At 58.1% G+C, this 21812-nt stretch overlaps 1 protein-coding gene across 2 annotated transcripts in view; it reads left to right on the plus strand.

The window, feature by feature from the left end:
* The window catches only part of RAB40C (RAB40C, member RAS oncogene family), a 41537-nt gene that overhangs the window by 17180 nt on the left and 2545 nt on the right, over positions 1-21812 (plus strand). For both annotated transcript variants that reach the window (XM_045382730.2, XM_045382729.2), the window contains exons 3-6: positions 11774-11834; positions 13186-13246; positions 20422-20499; positions 20874-21096. In XM_045382730.2, the coding sequence (XP_045238665.1) occupies positions 11774-11834; positions 13186-13246; positions 20422-20499; positions 20874-21096 (423 nt within the window). The remainder of the gene's footprint in view (positions 1-11773; positions 11835-13185; positions 13247-20421; positions 20500-20873; positions 21097-21812) is intronic.

The raw sequence follows: 21812 nt of genomic DNA on the forward strand, positions 1-21812 counted from the left end.
CTTTCCAAAGCGGTCACCCAGTTTCTGTCCCACAGCAGCGAGGGAGAGTCCTGTTTGTTCTAAGTCCTGCCTTCCTTTTAGCCACGCTGACTGCTGCAAGCTTGTTTCTTTGTAACAACTGTAGAATGTTTCTATTCTCTCAGTAACTATCCCCCAGTGGGTGGATTTTTAGTTTGGATCCAGTTTACTTCTAATCAATACAGGGCCGCAATAGATGGCCTTCGGTGGTTTCCACCTTTCCACTCCTTTTCTGTGACTGCTGTCACTAGTCCTCCCAGTCCTCAGTCCAGTGCGGGTTTCCCTGGCTGGGGCTTTGCCTTCTGCAGGCCCTAGAGGAAGATGTTCCCTTGCTCATTGGGAGGTTGGCAGAATTCTGTTCTTGCTGGTGGTAGGACTGGCAGCAGCACCTTGCTGGGTGCAAGCCGACCCTTTCCCGGCTTCTCCAGGCCGCCTGCATTCTTCACAGAGGGCCCTTGCCCATTTGCAGAGCCAGCACTGGCGGGTGAAGTCCCTCTCATGCTTTGACTCTCCTTCTATCTCATCTGTAGCTCAGCCGGGAAAGGCGGTTAAGGACTTGTGTAGTTAATTGACCCCACCCAGATAATCCTGGATGATCTCCCACCTCGAGATTGCACACCTTAGTCCTGTCTGCAGAGCCCCATGCTGGCAACTCAGCAGCAAACAGCCCCTGCACTGTGCCCTGCAGGAACGTGGCTGCTGGTGGCAGGCTGGCCCTGACAGACAGACTGCCACGTGAGCCACTGCCACGTGAGCCAAGGAACCTCCACTCCCGAGCCGAGGGTGGTGCACAGGCTCAGCAGCCAGCCTTCCTTGGCTGCCTTACAGCAACTTTGCTGACAGCCCCTGGGCAGATCGGCCTCCATGGGCAGCGACACAGGTCCCATGTCCACTCCCCAGACCACCAAGATGTTGGTGACTGTTGAAAACAAAGTCGCTTGGGCACAGTGGCTCACGCCCGTCATCCCAGCACTTTGGGAGGCTGAGGCAGGCAGATTACCTGAGGTCAGGAGTTTGAGACCAGCCTGGCCAACATGGTGAAACCCCATCTCTACTAAAAATACAAAAAAATTAGCTGGGCTTGGTGGTGGGCACCTGTAATCTCAGCTACTTGGGAGGCTGAGGCAGGAGAATCGCTTGAACATGGGAGGTGAAGGTTGCAGTGAGCTGAGATTGCGCCACCGCACTCCAGCCTGGGCAACACGAGTGAAACTCCATCTCAAAAAAACGAAAACAAAGTCGCATCTAGTAAAGCAGACAAAAAAGAAAAAGAAAAAAAACGAAGTTGCACCTGGTAAAGGAGACGCCTCAGTGACGTTTTCAGTCCCCTTCCTCCCCCTCCACTGCCCGTTTTCAGATGGATGCTGTGAGATCCCTCCAAAGGGTGCCCGAGTCTGCACCAGGCAATGTGCTGTGCCCATCCCCACCTCCCTCCACACTTTCCTGGGCGGCCTCCACGCCCATGTATTCGCTGGTTCTCACGCTGCTACGAGACTGGGTCATTGTAAAGAAAAGCGATGTAATTGACTCACAGTTCCGCATGGCTGCAGAAGCCTCAGGAAACTTAGAGTCATGGCGGAAGGTACCTCTTCACAGGGCAGCACGAGAGAGAATGAGTGCAGAGTGAAGCGGGAAGCCCCTTCTGTTTTTTTTGTTTTTTTGAGACGGAGTCTCGCTCTGTTGCCCAGGCTGGAGTGCAGTGGCGTGATCTCGGCTCACTGCAAGCTCCGCCTCCCGGGTTCACGCCATTCTCCTGCCTCAGCCTCCCGAGTATCTGGGACTACAGGCACCTGCCACCACACCCGGCTAGTTTTTTTTGTATTTTTATAGAGACAGGGTTTCACCGTGTTAGCCAGGATAGTCTCGATCTCCTGACCTCGTGATCCACCTGCCTCGGCCTCCCAAAGTGCTGGGATTACAGGCGTGAGCCACCGCGCCCAGCCAGGAAGCCCCTTCTAAAACACCATCAGGTGTGGGGAGAACTCACTCACTCTCACGAGAACAGCAGGGGGGAGCCGCTCCCATGATTTAATTCTCTCTACCTGGCCCCGCCCTCAACCCGTGGGGATTAGTCAAGGTGAGATTTGGGTGGGGACACAGCCAAACCTTACTGCTCCTGCTCAGCTCCCACCTGGCCCTCTGTCCCCTGAGCTCAGCTCCCACCTGGCCCTCTGTCCCCTGAGCTCAGCTCCCACCTGGCCCTCTGTCCCCTGAGCTCAGCTCCCACCTGGCCCTCTGTCCCCTGAGCTCAGCTCCCACCTGGTCCTCTGTCCCCTGAGCCTGCTCAGCTCCCACCTGGCCCTCTGTCCCCTGAGCTCAGCTCCCACCTGGCCCTCTGTTCCCTGGGCTCAGCTCCCACCTGGCCCTCTGTCCCCTGGGCCTGCTCAGCTCCCACCTGGCCCTCTGTCCCCTGAGCTCAGCTCCCACCTGGCCCTCTGTCCCCTGAGCTCAGCTCCCACCTGGTCCTCTGTCCCCTGAGCCTGCTCAGCTCCCACCTGGCCCTCTGTCCCCTGAGCTCAGCTCCCACCTGGCCCTCTGTCCCCTGGGCCTGCTCAGCTCCCACCTGGCCCTCTGTCCCGAGCCTGCTCAGCTCCCACTTGGCCCTCTGTCCCCTGGGACTGCTCAGCTCCCACCTGGCCCTCTGTCCCCTGAGCTCAGCTCCCACCTGGCCCTCTGTCCCCTGAGCTCAGCTCCCACCTGGCCCTCTGTCCCCTGAGCTCAGCTCCCACCTGGCCCTCTGTCCCCTGAGCCTGCTCAGCTCCCACCTGGCCCTCTGTCCCCTGAGCCTGCTCAGCTCCCACCTGGCCCTCTGTCCCCTGAGCCTGCTCAGCTCCCACCTGGCCCTCTGTCCCCTGGGCCTGCTCAGCTCCCACCTGGCCCTCTGTCCCCTGAGCTCAGCTCCCACCTGGTCCTCTGTCCTCTGAGCCTGCTCAGCTCCCACCTGGCCCTCTGTCCCCTGGGCTCAGCTCCCACCTGGCCCTCTGTCCCCTGGGCCTGCTCAGCTCCCACTTGGCCCTCTGTCCCCTGGGACTGCTCAGCTCCCACCTGGCCCTCTGTCCCCTGGGACTGCTCAGCTCCCACCTGGCCCTCTGTCCCCTGAGCTCAGCTCCCACTTGGCCCTCTGTCCTCTGGGCTCAGCTCCCACCTGGCCCTCTGTCCCCTGAGCTCAGCTCCCACCTGGCCCTCTGTCCCCTGAGCTCAGCTCCCGCCTGGCCCTCTGTCCCCTGAGCTCAGCTCCCACCTGGCCCTCTGTCCCCTGAGCTCAGCTCCCACCTGGCCCTCTGTCCCCTGAGCCTGCTCAGCTCCCACCTGGCCCTCTGTCCCCTGAGCTCAGCTCCCACCTGGCCCTCTGTCCCCTGAGCCCAGCTCCCACCTGGCCCTCTGTCCCCTGGGCCTGCTCAGCTCCCACCTGGTCCTCTGTCCCCTGAGCCTGCTAAGCTCCCACCTGGTCCTCTGTCCTTGCCTGATCCCAAAGAGCTGGGCGCCCGGACCGGCAATGCAGAGGCCAAGCCTGGGAGGCCCAGGATGCTGACTTCAGGCTGCCAATCCGTGGCCCTCAGTCCCATCAGGCCCCTTCTAGACAAATGGTTGTGGCATTCCCTTTACCATCCTGAAAAGAATGAAACTCGGCTGGCCATGGTGGCTCACGCCTGTAATCCCGGCACTTTGGGAGGCTGAGGCAGGTGGATCACTTGAGGTCAGGGGTTCGAGACCAGCCTAGCCAACATGGTGAAACCCCATCTCTACTAAAAATACAAAAAAAATTAGCTGGGCGCGGTGGCGGGCACCTGTAGTCTCCACTACTTGGGAGGCAGAGGCATAAGAATCACTTGAAGCCAGGCGGTGGAGGTTGCCATGAGCCGAGATTGCACCACAATTGTGTGGCAGGTCATACCTGTCATCCCAGCCCTTTGGGAGGTCAAGGTAGGCAGATTGCTTGAACCCAGGAGCTCAAGACCAGCCTGGGCAACATAGTGAAACCCCTGACTCTACAAAAGATACAAAATTAGCCAGGTGTGGTGGTGGACGCCTGTAGTCCCAGCTACTCAGGAGGCTGAGGTGTGGGGAACACGTGAGCCCAGGAGTTGGAGGCTGCAGTGAGCCTTGATCACACCACTGCACTCCAGCCTGGGTGACAGAACGAGACCCCTTTTCAAAAAATAAAAGCGTGGACTAATGAGGTCAGATAGGTTTGACTGTTTGGGAACAGGGGTGCTGCCATGGCTGACTGAGGGGCCATGGGAGCCCCTCTCAATGCCACGTGAGGGGATGGGGAGGTCAGGCGGTGCCTGGTGTGATTCCCAGCAGGAAGCACAGGAGGTTTATTCTCTGGGAAAATTGAGTCGTGGACACCAGATGCCAGTGGGCATGGTGGGGGATGGGGTGGCGGGGGACAGGGTGGCGGGGAGCTGGTGGCCTGAGCAAGCCTCCTTACCTGGGAACCCAGTCCCACTGGTGTGCAGATGGGAGCCCGTGGCAGGATAATGGCAGCATAACTGTCAGCCCAAAAGAAGCAGCCTCCAGACGTTGCCTGGAGCCCCAACTTAGAAGCCAGAGTCACCAGCTTCCTGGTGGCTACTTAGGGTCTGTCCTTGAGGGTCCCCAGAATGTGAGGAAAGACCCAGACAGGCAGGAAAAGAGCTCAGGGAAGAACATCGTACCAATGGCGTCGTCAGAGATGCCGCATCCGGGAATGAAGGGCCGGACGCTGCCAGCGGGGAACTGCTCAGAGCACCGAAGGAGCTTTTAGAAATTATAAATAAGCAGCACATTTTTAAAAAGCCATACAAGGGCAGAAACGAAAGTTGAGGACATCTCCCAGAAAACAGAACCAAAAGAGATTAAAAAACAACCGGGCGGTCCCTGCAGTGGTTACCTTGGCTGGCGCGGCTCAGGATGGAGGGCGGGAGCCTCCGTGGGGGAACTGAGGCACGTCAGGATGTGTCTCCGGACTGCAAGGGCCACAGAGTATGAAAAAGACCACCCAGAACAATGTGGGCAAAGAAAATGCCTTAAAAGCTTTTAGAAAACAGAATGGGTCCCACAGGAGGGTGGGGACGTGAACAGCACCGGCCTGGTGGCTTGGGCGCCAGGCTGGGGCCAGATGTCACTTCACACCAGCCTGGCTGGGAGTCCGCTTGCTGGGACTTGGACTCCTGTAACTGGTGGGGACGTGGCACCCCATGCAGTAGACAGAACCAGCAGCCCAGGCGCCGGTGGCTTTGCTCTGGTGGCAGGACAGGTGTTCCTCCCTTCCTCAGTGTCCCCTGAGGTCAGAGCACCTGTCCTGGGGGAGCCGACTCTCCCAGGTGGCTGACCAGGACGGTGCTGTGTGTCTCATGGGGTTGTGTTCAGTCGGCCAAGAGGCAGCGCCTGGCTGGGGCTAGACGAGCGAGAGGTTTGTTGGGAACAGTAAACCTGAGGTGGTGAGCAAGGCCTGCGGCGCCCAGCGGATGAGGAGGAGAGCAGGAGGGAGGGTGGCAGGAGTTGCTGGTGCCGCAGGAGGCCTCAGTGGACCCGCAGGGAGCAGCTGACCCTCATTGGCACTCTTGCCTTTTCACTGAACCGGGTGTTTGCTTAGCTTATTTTTGAAAAGACATTTCACCAAGAGGTAAAAGTGAGCAGCACACCAAAAGAACATGTCACAGCTAATACTGGGGGACCCCTTATGGGTTGGTGTTGAGCTCTGCAGCCGAAGCCCACTGCCCCTGCCCCTGTGCTGTCCCCCAGCAGGGGCTCCAGGCCTCTCCCAGGCCACTGCTCTGTGCCTCCAGGCGCTCCTCCTCCCTCCCCGCCCTGCCCCACTCCGTCACCCACCTGCCCGGACCCTGCCTGGATAATTGAGACCTTCCAGGCCAAGGACCCCCTCCCCAGGATCCTGACACCTGTCTGTCCCTCCTCTGAGAGTCCAGACCTTTTCCAGAGCCACATCCTGGAGCCAGGAGGGCTCCGTGTGGTCAGTGGCTGTGGCTTGCCGGGAACAAGACACTCAGTTGACTGTGCTAGAGAACAGGCCGCTGTTTGTGTCTAAATGGTATCCATGGGGATGTTGTTTCATAGTCTTCTTGAACTTTTTCTCCCCAGTGTTGCTGAGAATCCTGTTCTGACGCACAGTGTGGGCGGCCAGGTGTGGAGCCTGCGGGGTGGGTGGGAGGTCAGCAGGTCAGGAGGTCCCACGGGTGCCCACAGCCGACACCCAGTGGGAGGAGCATCCCGGAGCCACCTCTGATCCAAGAGCACAGCGCTCTAGAGGCCCCTGCTCTGTGGGTGGTTGACATGGTCCCCAGGCTTTGCCCGGCACCCCTGCCCCTTCTGTGGCAGCTACGGCTCCTGGCAGCCCTGGGCCATGGCGCCATCTAGGGGTGGCCTAGGGGAGTCCCCGGGCCATCAGCACCCGTCCTGCGGGTGTTGCTGGCGCCTGCCTGCTTGGCCAAATTGACACATGGAGGTAACTGTCAAGGAGGAGCAGCCATGGCCTTTGTGGCAATCGTGGTGTACAACCTTGGCCTCTCAGGTCAGCCTCGTGGGGGCTGCAGCAGCCAGGACCGAAAGGACCAAGGCCCCTCCGTCCATGTGTCCTGCTTGACAGAACTGTGGGAGGAGGGAGGTGTGGGAAGGGTGTGGACGGCCTGAGTGCGGTTCCTCCCTGAAGAGTGTTGTTTCACTTGTGAGTGCACACAGGACGGCTGCCCTCGCCTTTAGAATCAGGAGCACATGCCGCTGCCCTCGCCTTTAGAATCAGGAGCACATGCCGCTGCCCTCGCCTTTAGAATCAGGAGCACAGGATGGCTTCCCTCGCCTTTAGAATCAGGAGCACAGGACGGCTGCCCTCGCCTTTAGAATCAGGAGCACAGGACGGCTGCCCTCGCCTTTAGAATCAGGAGCACATGCCGCTGCCCTCGCCTTTAGAATCAGGAGCACGGTGCAGCAGCGTGCAGCACACTCGCTGGGTGAAGGGCCCGGCTTCCCCACACCGGCCGGCACTTGCTGCCAGCTGCCCTTTTCTGTGAGGCTGGGACGTGGTGTGGTGGTGGCTTGGATGTGTTTTTCTGCTGGACGATGATGTGGAATTGCCTTTTCACTGCTTCTTGGCCGTCAGTTTATCTTCTTTGGAGAAGTGTCTATTCAAGTCCTTTGCCCTTTTTTTAAAGTATAATTTCCATATTTTTTTCCTCAGAGGATAGTTTTTCTTTTTTTTTTTTTTTTTGAGACGGAGTCTGGCTCTGTCGCCCAGGCTGGAGTGCAGTGGCCGGATCTCAGCTCACTGCAAGCTCCGCCTCCCGGGTCTACGCCATTCTCCTGCCTCAGCCTCCCGAGTAGCTGGGACTACAGGCGCCCACCACCTCGCCCGGCTAGTTTTTTGTATTTTTTAGTAGAGACGGGGTTTCACCGTGTTAGCCAGGATAGTCTCAGTCTCCTGACCTCGTGATCCGCCCATCTTGGCCTCCCAAAGTGCTGGGATTACAGGCGTGAGCCACCACGCCCGGCTGAGGATAGTTTTTCTTTAGTCCTTAAGGACTCAGCTTCTTATGTGGGCCTTAGTGGAAGTTGTGGGTAGCACCCAGGTCTAGACTTGGGTGACATGCACGGCCCTGGACTTGAGCGGGATTCCTGACTGGCTTGCCGTGAAGGGCACCACTGGGGCAGTGACGCAGCTTTCCACACAGCTCAGGAAGCACACAGTTGGTGCAGATGCTTCCAAAATGTCTCCAAGGGCTGTGGCCTCTACCACATTCTGATGCTGAACTGCCAAACTCCACCGCATCCCGATGGTGAACTGTGTAACTCCACCGCGTTCCGATGGTGAACTAACTCCACCACATCCCGATGGTGAACTAACTCCACCGCATCCCGATGGTGAACTAACTCCACCGCATCCCGATGGTGAACTAACTCCACCGCGTCCCGATGGTGAACTAACTCCACCGCGTCCCGATGGTGAACTAACTCCACCGCGTCCCGATGGTGAACTAACTCCACCGCGTCCCGATGGTGAACTAACTCCACCGCGTCCCGATGGTGAACTAACTCCACCGCGTCCCGATGGTGAACTAACTCCACCGCGTCCCGATGGTGAACTAACTCCACCGCGTCCCGATGGTGAACTAACTCCACCGCGTCCCGATGGTGAACTGCCTAACTCCACCGCGTCCCGATGGTGAACTAACTCCACCACATCCCGATGGTGAACTAACTCCACCGCATCCCGATGGTGAACTAACTCCACCGCGTCCCGATGGTGAACTAACTCCACCGCGTCCCGATGGTGAACTGCCTAACTCCACCGCGTCCCGATGGTGAACTAACTCCACCACATCCCGATGGTGAACTGTGTAACTCCACCGCGTCCCGATGGTGAACTAACTCCACCGCGTCCCGATGGTGAACTAACTCCACCGCGTCCCGATGGTGAACTAACTCCACCGCGTCCCGATGGTGAACTAACTCCACCGCGTCCCGATGGTGAACTAACTCCACCGCGTCCCGATGGTGAACTGTGTAACTCCACCGCGTTCCGATGGTGAACTAACTCCACCGCATCCCGATGGTGAACTAACTCCACCGCATCCCGATGGTGAACTAACTCCACCGCATCCCGATGGTGAACTAACTCCACCGCATCCCAATGGTGAACTAACTCCACCGCATCCCGATGGTGAACTGTGTAACTCCACCGCGTTCCGATGGTGAACTAACTCCACCGCATCCCAATGGTGAACTAACTCCACCGCATCCCAATGGTGAACTAACTCCACCGCATCCCAATGGTGAACTAACTCCACCGCATCCCAATGGTGAACTAACTCCACCGCGTCCCGATGGTGAACTAACTACACCGCGTCCCGATGGTGAACTGTGTAACTCCACCGCGTCCCGATGGAGAATTACTTAATGACATTGTCCCTGGGTACACATTGGTTATGGCTCCTGCAGTGATCGGCCGCTCACAGCTATGGCCCTTTTGGCACAACCATTGTTCCTTCTTGTCCTGGAAACAAGGACCTGAGAGAGACCGTCTGTCCATCCTAAAATCAGGATGTTTGGTTTCCTATTGTTGAGGTGGAGTCATTCGCAGAGTCTGATCAATCCCTAGGAGACGCGTGATCTGCAGACATTTCCCTGCATCTCTGGGTTGCATTTTTCTCTCTGTCGATGGTGTCCTTCGATGCGTGAGAACAGCCTTTGATGGGCATTAGGGGGTGGTCAGGCAGAAGGATGGCGTGGGTGGAAGCGCTGATGCCTGAAGAAGGGTGCCGTAGGCAAAGTGACCCGCGGGGTTGGCTTGCAGGGGTAGGCGCCACACGGAGAGACAGACGGGCACAGGCACACACAGGCACACTGTGCAGGCACACACAGACACACACAGGCACAGACACACACAGGCACACTGTGCAGGCACACACAGACACACACAGGCACACACGGACACACACGGACACACACGGGCACACACAGACACACACAGACACACGGACACACAGGCACACACAGACACACACAGGCACACACAGACACAGACACACACAGGCACACACAGGCACACTGTGCAGGCACACACAGACACACAGACACACACAGGCACACACAGGCACACACAGACACACAGGCACACACAGACCCACGGGCACACACAGGCACACACAGGCACACACAGACACACACAGGCACACACAGACACACACACAGGCACACACGGGCACACACAGACACAGACACACACGCACACACGGGCACACACAGACACAGACACACACGGGCACACACGGGCACACAGACACACAGACGGGCACACACGGGCACACACAGACACAGACACACACAGGCACACACGGGCACACACAGGCACACACAGACACACACGGGCACACAGACACACGGGCACACAGACACACGGGCACACAGACACACACAGGCACACACAGACACACACGGGCACACTGTGCAGGTGCGCTCTGTGGGAGGGCATCACTGATGTTTAAAAAGTGCCCGTTTCCAAGCCCCTTGGAGAAAGTGTCATAAAAAGACAAAACATGAATGATGTTTCTAAGGTGGGGGAAGGGGCTGAGCCCTAAAGGTAGAAGCTTCTGGAAAGTTTCCAGAGGGCCCAGAGCCTGTTTAAGATGTCGTGCCTGCCTTAAGTGTCCAGAACTGTTACTTTTGATTTGTCTTGGACTGACCTTTTCCCATAAAACTGTAAGGAAATAAAAAGTAATGATGTGATGTGGGCCAGGCGCAGTGGCTCACACCTGTAATCCCAGTTCTTTGGGAGGCCGAGGCGGGTGGATCACCTAAAGTCAGGAATTTGTGACCAGCCTGGCCAACATGGTGAAACCCTGTCTCTACTAAAATTACAAAAAGTAGCCGGCCGTGGTGAGAGGCACCTATAGTCCCAGCTACTTGGGAGGCTGAGGTGGGAGAATCGCTTGAACCCAGGAGGTGGAGTTTGTAGTGAGCCGAGATCGCGCCACTGCACTCCAGCCTGGGCAACAGAGTGAAACTCCGTCTCAAAAAACAGAACAAAACAAAACAAAAAACAACAAAAAAAACGCTGGGCACAGTGGCTCATGCCTGTATCCCAGCACTTTGGGAAGCCGAGGCAGGCAGATCACAAGGTCAGGAGATCGAGACCCTCCTGGAACATGGTGAAACCGTGTCCCTACTAAAAATATAAAAAAACTAGCCGGGCGAGGTGGCGGCGCCTGGAGTCCCAGCTACTCGGGAGGCTGAGGTAGGAGAATGGTGTGAACCCAGGAGGCGGAGCTTGCAGTGAGCAGAGATGAGCCACTGCACTCCAGCCTGGGTGACCAAGCGAGACTCCGTCTCCAAAAACAAAACAAATGTGGCACGCAGGCTGGTGGCTGGCTGAGGTCAGTCCAGAGAAGCATTTTATTTATTTATTTATTTATTTATTTATTTATTTATTTGAGCTCTGTTGCCCGGGCGAGAGTGCAATGGCGTGATCTCGGCTCACTGCAAGCTCTGCCTCCCAGCTTCAAGTGATTCTCCTGCTTCAGCCTCCCAAGTAGCTGGGATTAAAGGCACCCGCCACCGCGCCCAGCTAATTTTTTGTATTTTTAGTAGAGACAGAGTTTCACTATGTTGGCCAGGCTGCTCTCAAACTCCTGATCGCATGATCTGCCCGCTTCGGCCTCCCAAAGTGCTGGGATTACAGGCGTGAGCCACCACACCCGGCCAGAAGCAGCATGTTTAAACTTGCTTGGCCTTCCCTAACACCAAACTTGTCGGTTCCTGGGCTGCAGCAAGCCAAGACTGGGAAATAAGTTCACCTTCGAGAATTCAACCTCAAAATGCATACGAAGTAGGTCAGGGTGGAAATAAGGCACTGCCCTTTCTCCAGGCACGCTGGAGTCCACACCCTGCCTTTGCCCAGTGCCCTCTGAGGGAGAGGCCCTGTGCCTTGCACCCAGCGCAGCCCACAGAGGGAGGCCCCGTTCCGGGCAAGCCGTGCCCACGAAGAGGCTGGCCTGCTGGGCTGTGGGGCCCGATGGCCTGACCCTGTTCTGACCACGCTCTTGCCCTGCCCTGCCCGTGGCCCGTGTGCAGAAGCGGGCAGGCCTAGTTTGCTGGGCTGGAGCCCCCAGATTGCCCCCTGCCCCACTGACTGAGTGTGGGGGACCTGCTTCTCCACTTCCTCCATATAGGGCTCGGCCCTGGGTGGCTGGTGGCCGAGGCTAGTCTGGCGGGCGCTTGCTCCAAGTGGTGCGTCCCCTCAGTGCCCTGTGCTTCCTCGCAGGGATCGACTACAAGACCACCACCATCCTGCTGGACGGCCGGCGCGTGAAGCTGGAGCTCTGGTGAGTCGGGGCTGCGGCACTTCAGTTCCTGGCTGGGGACACGAATGCCGCTGGGAGAACAGAAACTTCAGAGGAGCAGGAAAATGTCCTGTGCACATTTCACATGGGGGAGCCCCTCACAGCCCCTGTGTGAACACAGAATGGGTTTTGCTCCGAGAGGCAAACAGTCTGGGGCACTGTGTCCCTAGAGATCCCAGCTTCCCTTCTGCCCTGGAAGACCTGATTCCATGGTGGCTGTGGCCCTTCCCTCCCGCTTCTGCCGGCTTCACCTTAAAGAGCATTTCCCAGCCGGGCGGTGGCCCAGCCTGTCATCCCAGCACTGTGGGGGCGGAGGAGGGTGGATCACCTGAGGTCAGGAGTCCGAGACCAGCCTGGCCAACATGGTGAAACCCCATCGCTACCAAAAATACAAAAATGGGGCTGGGCGCGGAGGCTCACGCCTGTAATCCCAGCACTTTGGGAGGCCGAGGCGGGCGGATCACCAGGTCAGATCGAGACCATCCTGGCTAACACGGTGAAACCCCGTCTCCACTAAAAATACAAAAAATTAGTCGGACGTGGTGACGGGCACCTGTAGTCCCAGCTACTTGGGAGGCTAAGGCAGGAGAATGGCATGAACCCAGAAGGCGGAGCTTGCAGTGAGCCGAGATCACACTATTGCACTCCAGCCTGGGTGACAAAACAAGACTCTGTCTCAAAAAAACTAAAAAATAAAAATTGGCCGGGCGTACTGGCTTATGCCTATAATCCTAGCACTTTGGGAGGCTGAGGCGGGTGGATCACCTGAGGTCAGGAGTTGGAGACCAGCCTGGCCACCAAAAATACAAAAATTAGCCAGGTGTGGTGGCAGGCACGTGTAGTCCCAGCCACTCAGGAGGCTGAGGCAGGAGAATCACTTGAACCCGAGAGGCAGAGCTTGCAGTGAGCTGAGATCGCACCACTGCACTCCAGCCTGGGTGACAGAACGAGACTCCGTCTCAAAACAAAAGCATTTCCCAGAACGTCAGCGTTGATGAGACGTCAGTGTCTACAGGGTTGGGGTTCCCCAGCCTGGCAGGACAGTCTCCTGGAGCTCCCAGGCTCCTGTGGAGGCCTGCTCACTCACCAGGTGGGCGGAGGCCCTTCTGCTGCCTGCTTGACTCAGCAGCACGGCGCCAGGCTGCTGTGACCTGTGCAGACAAAGTCTCTTAGCACAGCCCCATTGGCACCTGTCCTGGCCACCCCGCTGCCCTCAGGACATCCAGGTGGGTCCGCAGAGGAGGGCAGGAGGCGAGCCTCTCCCGGGGACCACAGTGCAGGCGCTGAGGCTGCGTGGCCCCGTCCCAGCCCCTCCCTTCCCTGTGTGTTTCAGGGACACGTCGGGCCAGGGCCGGTTCTGCACCATCTTCAGGTCCTACTCCAGAGGCGCCCAGGTAAGGCCAGCACCACTCTTCCTGCTGCTTTCCAAAAGATGTTTCTCCTGATTGTTTCTGAATGTGAGTTGTCCTGTCAAACCCCCAAGCACTTTCTCTCTTTGTAAGGATATTTTCACGTACGTTTGTTTGTTTGTTTGTTTGTTTTGAGACGCAGCCTCACTCTGTCACCCAGGCTGGAGTGCAATGGCACAATCTCGGCTTACTGCAGCCTCCCCGTCCCGGGTTCAAGCGATTCTCCTGCCTCAGCCTCCCCAGTAGCTGGGATTACAGGCGTGGTGGGTGTACTTGGGGCCATGTGTGTGTGCACAGGTACAGTGGATGCACTCAGGGCCATATGTGTGCAGGCATGTGCACGGGTGTGGCGGGGGCATCGGCTCGGCCACCCTCATTTCTGTCTCTGGGCCCCCCAGCACGCTTTTGTGCTGACTGGATCTGCTGGTGAATGTGAGGCCGGAAGGAGGCGAAGGACGTAAAGCGTATGTGAACAGACCTGTCATGGCCACTGTTGTTGCTGCTTCAGTGAGAGGGATTCGAGCAGGTCTGTCCCATCTGTGATGCCCCTAAGATTTCTGGAAGAGCCAGGGGAGACCCTCCAGGGCCACGTCCTTAGCCTGGAGCCCCCCATGTGGGCCCAGGGAGGCTGCCTGGGTCTGAGGTCTGGATCCTTTGGGGGCGAAGGTTCAGGTCTGCGCCAGGCAGCTTCTGGCTCAGGTGGGTCCCGTCTGGGCAGGAAGCTGCCCCAGGTGAGACGGGGACGGACACTGGAGTTTCATTCCCCGGCAAACTCATTTCCTTCCGTTTCTACACTGAAGTGTGGTCCATGTCAGCTCTGCTGTCTTCTACCTGCTGATGGTGGGTGGGAAGGACCCCGGGGTGGGATGGGTAGCACCCTGTCCCGGGAGTTCCCTCAGAGATGTTGGCGACTCCCTCGTGGGAGCAGAAGGGCCAGCAGGCTCTGTGCCATCCCTGTGAGAAGTGGAGTGACATGGCCATGATGCACGGAGCTGGCAGGTGGAAGACAGGCAGGCTCAAGGGTGTGTTCCACGGGCCCTGCTTGCTATTAAAAGAGGAGCTGGGGCCGGGCGTAGTGCCTCACGCCTGTAATCCCAGCACTTTAGGAGGCCAATGCAGGCGGATCAGGCGGATCACAAGGTCAGGAGTTCGAGACCAGCCTGACCAACATGGTGAAACCCCGTCTCTACCAAAAATACAAAAATTAGCCAGGCGTGGTGGCGTGCGCCTATAATCCCAGCTACTCAGGAGGCTGAGGCAGGAGAATTGCTTGAACCCAGGAGGCGGAGGTTGCAGTGAGCCGAGATTGTGCCGCTGCACTCCAGCCTGGGCGATAAGAGTGAGACTCCATCTCAAAAAAAAAAGGAGGAGGTGTGTGGGTGATTTACATCTACAAAAACGCCTTCTTGTCTTCCTTTTACTTTTAAGTATTTCGTGATTTTTCTACAATAAACATATACTATTTTGGTATTAAAAAATATGGGGCGCGGTTATCTTGGATGACAATAAAGGGTTGTTGGGGAGATGCTGGAAAAGGCAGCAGGGAGGCTGAACCTGACGGGCATCCCACCTCCCCCTGACAGGCTCCACCATGGGCATCCCAGCCCCCCCCCCACAGGCTCCATCCCGGGCATCCCAGCCCCCCCGACAGGCTCCACCCCGGGCATCCCAGCCCCCCCTGACAGGCTGCACCCCGGGCATCCCAGCCCCCCCGACAGGCTCCACCCCGGGCGTCCCAGCCCCCCCCCGACAGGCTCCACCCCGGGCATCACAGCCCCCCCTGACAGGCTCCATCCCGGGCATCCCAGCCCCCCCCACAGGCTCCATCCCGGGCATCCCAGCCCCCCCGACAGGCTCCACCCCGGGCATCCCAGCCCCCCCCACAGGCTCCATCCCGGGCATCCCAGCCCCCCCCCCAGGCTCCATCCCAGGCATCCCAGCCCCCCCCCGACAGGTTCCACCCCGGGCGTCCCAGCCCCCCCCGACAGGCTCCACCCCGGGCGTCCCAGCCCCCCCCCGACAGGTTCCACCCCGGGCGTCCCAGCCCCCCCGACAGGCTCCACCGCGGGCATCCCAGCTCCCCCTGATGGGGCTCCACTGCAGGCATTCCAGCTCCCACACTGGGAGGTCCGTGGGACATGAGGGCCAGCACAGTCATGATTTCTGTTCAACTGCATGAGAACTTAAAAACAAAAAGCAGTTCACAGGCTCTGCGTTTGCCAGGCTGAGGTTCTGGAAAGCAAGCTCTGTTATCATATCTGTGTTCTCTCCAAAGCGTCTGGCGGAACCGGTTATGTGTTTGTTTTGCCTTGTTAATTCTGGAAGTTCTTAGCTGTCCTTTTCCACATGAGAGGAGCAGGTTACAGACGCAGGTGCACGTGTTGGTCCTGGGTCGAGGGTGCCAGGCGCTTCCTTGCCCTAGGAGAAGCACCTGAGCCTCGAGGCGGGCCTCTGGCTGCCGTGACTGAGCATTTGGGCCACCCCGGGAGCCCAGCCTGTCCTGTGTGTCTCCTGCCTGGTGAGCAGCGGTGAGGTGAGGTGCATCCAGCCGAGCTGCAGAGCCTGCGTTTGCAGCAGGGTTTCTCCCGCCGCCCCGATGAGACACAGACTAGCAAGGACTGTCTGTCCCAGCTGGGATTTGTCACTCTGCCGCCCTCTGTTAAGAGTGGAGAGGCCTGGCCGGGCGCAGTGGCTCAAGCCTGTAATCCCAGCACTTTGGGAGGCCAAGATGGGCAGATCACGAGGTCAGAAGATCGAGACCATCCTGGCTAACACGGCGAAACCCCGTCTCTACTAAAAGAAATACAAAAAAAAAAAAAAAGAGTGGAGAGGCCTGGCAGGTCCCCACAGCCTGGGTCTTGCAGATGGTACCAGCAAAGGCCACTGGCCACTCCCTGCTGCCGTCACCTGTCTCACAGCAGCAGCCCCATGGCTCTTCGCATGAGGCCCTTCACGTGCCGCCAGAGGCCAGGCTTCCTAGGCTTTGTGGTTGCGTTTGCATGTTGTGTTGCTGTGATCTGAGGCAGCCCCTCTCAGAAGCAGGTGCCACCCACTGGTGGGATGAGCGAGTCACCCAGGTGCAGGTCCCTTGGTGTGTGGAGGGTGGGGCAGGCTCCTTGTAATTGCAGTGTGGTTGACGGGACGAGCTGTCCCGTTTGGCTGAGAATGTGGGGTCAGCGGGCTTAGCACCAGGAAGGGTGTGGCCAAGTGCCGTGTCTCCTTCAGGATAGAGGTGTGGGTTTGTTCCCTGAGAAGGGGTTTATGTGGAGAGTGGTACGGAAGGCACGCATGCTGCTGGCTTGTTGGCACACAGGCGGGCGGGTGGGCGTGAGTGGGCACGGCTTGGCAGTAGCTCCCACTTTACATGTCATTTGCTCCTGGGCAGAGCCTGGGTGCAGGGATGCAGGCAGGAGGGCTCCACTCTGGCTGGCTGTACCTTGGGAGCTTCAACCACATGGATGGAAGGGGCATGTGTTTGTCAAAATTCATCAAAATGTTCATACCTCGAATCTTTGTATTTTCTGCTTTGTAAATTACAGCTCAGTAAAAAATGATAGCATAAAGGGCACCCACTCTTAGGCCCGGCAGTTCTACTTCTGGGAATTTATCGTGTAGGTCGAGTTGAACAAAAAAAGTGTAAATGTACTCAGATGTATGTTGCCAGCGTTACCCAGGAGCCAGCGCAGTTAACGAGCGGGCGGGAGGGCGGGGTCTGAGCTCAGCGCGTGCTGGTGGGAGCAGCGCAAGTGCCTCGACCCCGCCCCGAGGCGTGAGCGGCACCCTGGACACGCGGAGGAAACTGACTGTCGGGGCGGCTCCTGGTGGGGCGGCTCCTGGTGGGGCGTAGAGTAGGGGAAGAGCGCGCACTGACTCATCCCCTAGAGCCTCGCTCGTTTTTTCGTTTTGTTTTGTTTTTTGAGACAGGGTCTCGCTCTGTCACCCAGGCTGGAGTGCAGTGGCGCCATCTCGGCTCGCTGTAAGCTCCGCCTCCCGGTCCAAGCGATTCTCCTGCCTCCGCCCCCTGAGTAGCTGGGACTAGGTGTGCACCACCGCGTCCAGCTAATTTCTGTATTTTTAGTAGAGACGGGGTTTCACCATGATGGCCAGGATGGTCTGCTTCTCTTGACCTCATGATCCGCCCACCTTGGCCTCCCAAAGTGCTGGGATTGCAGGCGTGAGCCGCCGCGCCCAGCCAAAGTTGCTAGTTTTTAAAAAGTCAGATCATGCCGGGCGCGGTGGCTCACGCCTGCAATCCCAGCACTTTGGGAGGCCAAGGTGGGCGGATCACGAGGTCAGGAGTTCGAGACCAGCCTGACCAACATAGTGAAACCTCGTCTTTACCAAAAATACAAAAATTAGCCAGGCGTGGTGGCGGGCGCCTATAATCCCAGCTACTCAGGAGGCTGAGGCAGCAGAATCGCTTGAACCTGGGAGGCGGAGCTTGCAGTGAGCCGAAATCACACCATTTCACTCCAGCCTGGATGACAGAGCGAGACTCAGTCTCAAAAAAAAAAAAAAAAAAAAAAAAAATCAGATCATGTGTTAGTTTGAAAATAGACGGTGGTGGAAGAGTCTGTTTGCCCCATGCTCTGCCCCTTTGAGACACGCGGCTGAGGGTGCTAAGGGTGCCGTTTGTTAGGAGGCTTCTGGTCACCAAGAGTCTCCTTTTCCTTTCTCACTCCGTGGTCATTTGGGTCCCTGTGGCCTCACCGTGACCCGCGCTGGAGCATGCCTCGGGGTCCTCCTGTGTCATCACCCCTGCCCGTAACCCCTGCTCCTGAGACGTGGGCGTCCCAGGAAGTGGGGGCCTGCTCAGGGCAGCGGCCGGGAGGTGTGGCCAGGGCCCCCAGCCTCACAGCACACTTGGAGCCTGAGCCAGCCCATCAGCCAGGAGACGGGCCTTCTGCTCTCTTTCTAGAGTTTTCAGTGTCATGGGAACAGGGGTGTTTGCCACAGAAAACAGGTCAGCATAAAAAGTCACCCACTTTCCAGCCTTTTAGCATTTGTGTCCACATAAACTTCTTCAGTGTAATGTGTTGTGTGTTTATACTTTTATTTTTTAAAAATCATGCTGGGCCGGGCGCGGTGGCTCATGCCTGTAATCCCAGCACTTTGGGAGGCCAAGGTGGGCGGATCACGAGGTCAGGAGATGGAGACCATCCTGGCTAACACAGTGAAACCCCGTCTCTACTAAAAAATACAAAAAAAAATTAGCCCGGTGTGGTGGGGGGCACTTGTAGTCCTAGCTACCTGGGAGGCTGAGGCAGGAGAATGGCGTGAACCTGGGAGGTGGAGCTTGCAATGAGCCGAGATTGCGCCATTGCACTCCAGCCTGGGCGACAGAGTGAGACTCTGTCTCAAAAAAAAAAATGCTGGGCTGGGCACAGTGGCTCACACCTGTGATCCCAGCACTTTAGGAAGTTGAGGCAGGAGGATCACTTGAGGCCAGGGGTTCAAGACCAGCCTGGGCAACATAGCAAAACCCCATCTCTAAAAAATGTTTTTAAAAACTTAGCCAGGCGTGGTGGCTCACACCTGTAGTCCCAGCCACTCGGGAGGCTGAGGCAGGAGGATTGACTGAGCTCAGAATATGAGGCTGCAGTGAGCCATGATCGTGCCACTGCATGAACCCCAGCCTGGGTGACAGAGTGAGACCCTGTCTCAAAAAAAACAAGAACATGCCATCCACAGTGCTGGGACCTGTGTTCTCACCTCACCTGGGCTGTCTGTCTCTCCTTGGCCAGCATGGATGCTTCTACATGCACTGCTGCTGTTTTCAGCGTCTGCACGGTACATTTCACCGCTGCTTACTCGGCCGTCCTCTGAGGCTGGACATTTAATTTGTGTCTGGTTTGTTGTTGTTATCAGCGCTGCTGTGACACACATCCTCAGTTACTTCCGAGTCATGGGCTTGCCACACAGGAGGTTGCCACGTGGGAGGTTGCCACGCGGGAGGGTGGGCTGTGTTGCATGCTTTGGTGGCCCACTCCCCAGTCTCTCCCCCTCCCCCAGCAGCAAATGAGCCAGCCCCTGTCCCTGTGCCCCAAGCTCCAGGGTTAACCCCTGGGTGTGCATTTGTTTGTTCTGAATCTTATCATTTATCATCCACCAGACTGACTTGGCCATCTCTGGCTTCGAAGGGTCTCCCTCAGCAAGAGGAGTCCTTCCTGAGCTGCCGCTCCATCCTGAGCAAGTCCTTCGCCCTAGGAGCTTAGTAATTTCGGTCTTGTTCTAAACAGGACCTGGGGGCTACACTTGAGTCTTCCAGATATCAAAAGATGGTTCTAAGAGGCTCCAAAAACACTATTTTTCAGATGGACAGTGCCCTCTTCCTGCAACCTCAGCCCCTTGTGTGATAGGCTCTTTGGTTAAGTGAAGGTTTTGTCAGGCTAGGAGTAGGGTGGATCCCAGCTCATTGGCTGGATCTGGTTGCAGAATTATAGGGTGGGAGTAGACGTTGGGGAGCGGCGGGTGTGGGGGAATGGGCCTGTGATGTTACCATTTCGCCCAACGGGGCACTGAGTGTGAGCAGTGTGCTCCCCGGTGCTGCTGGGGAGCCATGACTGTCACTGCCCAGATATTTAGGGCAGGTGGAAACAGCCCAGAGCTGAGCTCCAAGTAATTGGTCTCCAAGGGATATGGCAGAAAGTCCCCGTGGCAAAACCTGCTCTGCCTGGCTGGGGGAGCTTCGCAGAAACTGTCCTGGAGGGACTGGAATTCTGCTCTGCAAGTTTTAGGTTGGAAAACTCAGAAATGTCCCCACTCAGCTCTGTCCCGGGTGCCCCCAGGAGGGTTCACCGATGGACTGGCCGAGAGGACACTTGCTTCCACAGCTGCACGTCCCCCGGCTGCCAGGACCCCTCATCTGCCTGCCCAGGAAGCTTCCACAGGCTGATGGCTCCAGGGGAGGGAGGGGAGGCAGCATTTATGACACCATGGAAGGCACCCACCCTCCTGCTGCAGTCCTTGCCGGGTGAGGGCAGAGGTGGGGGGCAGGGCTGCACCAGCTGTGTGGAGGGCAGCGCCCATCTGCCCGTCCGCCAAGTACTAAGTATCCTTGGCCCTGCCCAGGAACCGAGACCCCTGCACCTGAGAGTCCCTGGGCCTGGGCTGGCCGTGCGTGTCGGTGACCCCTGGTGACCCCCAAGTCTCTGTTGCAGGGGATCCTTCTGGTGTATGACATCACCAACCGCTGGTCCTTTGACGGCATCGACCGCTGGATCAAGGAGATCGATGAGGTAGGCCTGGGTCCGGGGAGCCCTCCCGGGGAAGGCAGACTGGATGGAGGTGCCTGGGCCCCAGGTAGGCTCTGGATTCCCGCCTGCCACCCCTCCTGTGGCCCTGGCTCTGCACCCTGCACTGTCCCATGGCCTACACCTGGGCGTGCTGGTCACTGTGCACGCAACGGCCAGGCATGGAGCCCGGCAAGACCAGGAGCTACGGGGCCACCTGGAAGGGCCTACACTGTGGGGCCTGAGCCCTGGGCTCTGCCCACCTCGACCTCCCACGGCCCCCACCCCGTCATAGGCCAGACAGTGAGGGCGGGCCCTGCTGCGGCTGAGGGGTGGGTGGCGCCCTGCATTTGTGCTTCTGCTGAGTTCTGTGCCCCCAGCACGCACCCGGAGTGCCCCGGATCTTGGTTGGAAACCGGCTACACCTGGCCTTCAAGCGGCAGGTCCCGACGGAGCAGGCCCGCGCGTATGCAGAGAAGAACTGCATGACCTTCTTTGAGGTCAGCCCCCTGTGCAACTTCAATGTCATCGAGTCCTTCACGGAGCTGTCCCGCATCGTGCTCATGCGGCATGGCATGGAGAAGATCTGGAGGCCCAACCGAGGTGCGTGGGCGGGTGCCCGCCAGCCCTGTGGTCCCCAAACCCGGGCTGCCCTGATCACGTGGAGGCTGAGGGGGGCCGGGGGCCAGTGAGGAAGGTTCAGGCAGGTCCCTTGGCCATGTGCAGTAGGGGCTCAGCCGGCAGCAGGCCAGTGACTTGGTAAGAGTAGCCTCGGGGGAGAGGCAGCAGCACCGGGGGGCACAGGAGGAGCTGGTGACCTCCCTCAGGGTGCCGCCGTGGCAGCTGCACTCTGCCATTCCTGTGGGTCCCCGGCATTGCTGGTGTGGCAGTGTGTTCTCACTCCTTCCCTGGTTCTGGGGCTGGCATCCTGCTGTCAGGGGGGCACAGGAGCCATGCCTGCAGCTTCGTGTTGTTTCATTTTCTCTTCCTGGGAGGCCACGTCCTTGATCAGAGGTCCCAGTGGAGCCCCCTCAGGAAGGTACTGTTGATTCTGTGGTGCCTCCCGGCAGGGTTCACCACTGGACAGAGAGAGGGTGGCTGATGGTGTCACTGTCCTTCTTAAGAGGAAGCACGGGCCAGGCGCGGTGGCTCATGCCTATAATCCCAGCACTTTGGGAGGCCGTGGCAGGTGGATCACCTGAGGTCAGGAGTTCAAGACCAGCCTGGCCAACACGGTGAAGCCCCGTCTCTACTAAAAATACAAAAATTAACTGGGCGCAGTGGCGGGCACCTGTAATCCCAGACACTCAGGAGGCTGA

Source organism: Macaca fascicularis, chromosome 20 (assembly GCF_037993035.2).
Source record: "Macaca fascicularis isolate 582-1 chromosome 20, T2T-MFA8v1.1".
In the NCBI taxonomy this organism is placed as follows: Eukaryota; Metazoa; Chordata; class Mammalia; order Primates; family Cercopithecidae; genus Macaca; species Macaca fascicularis.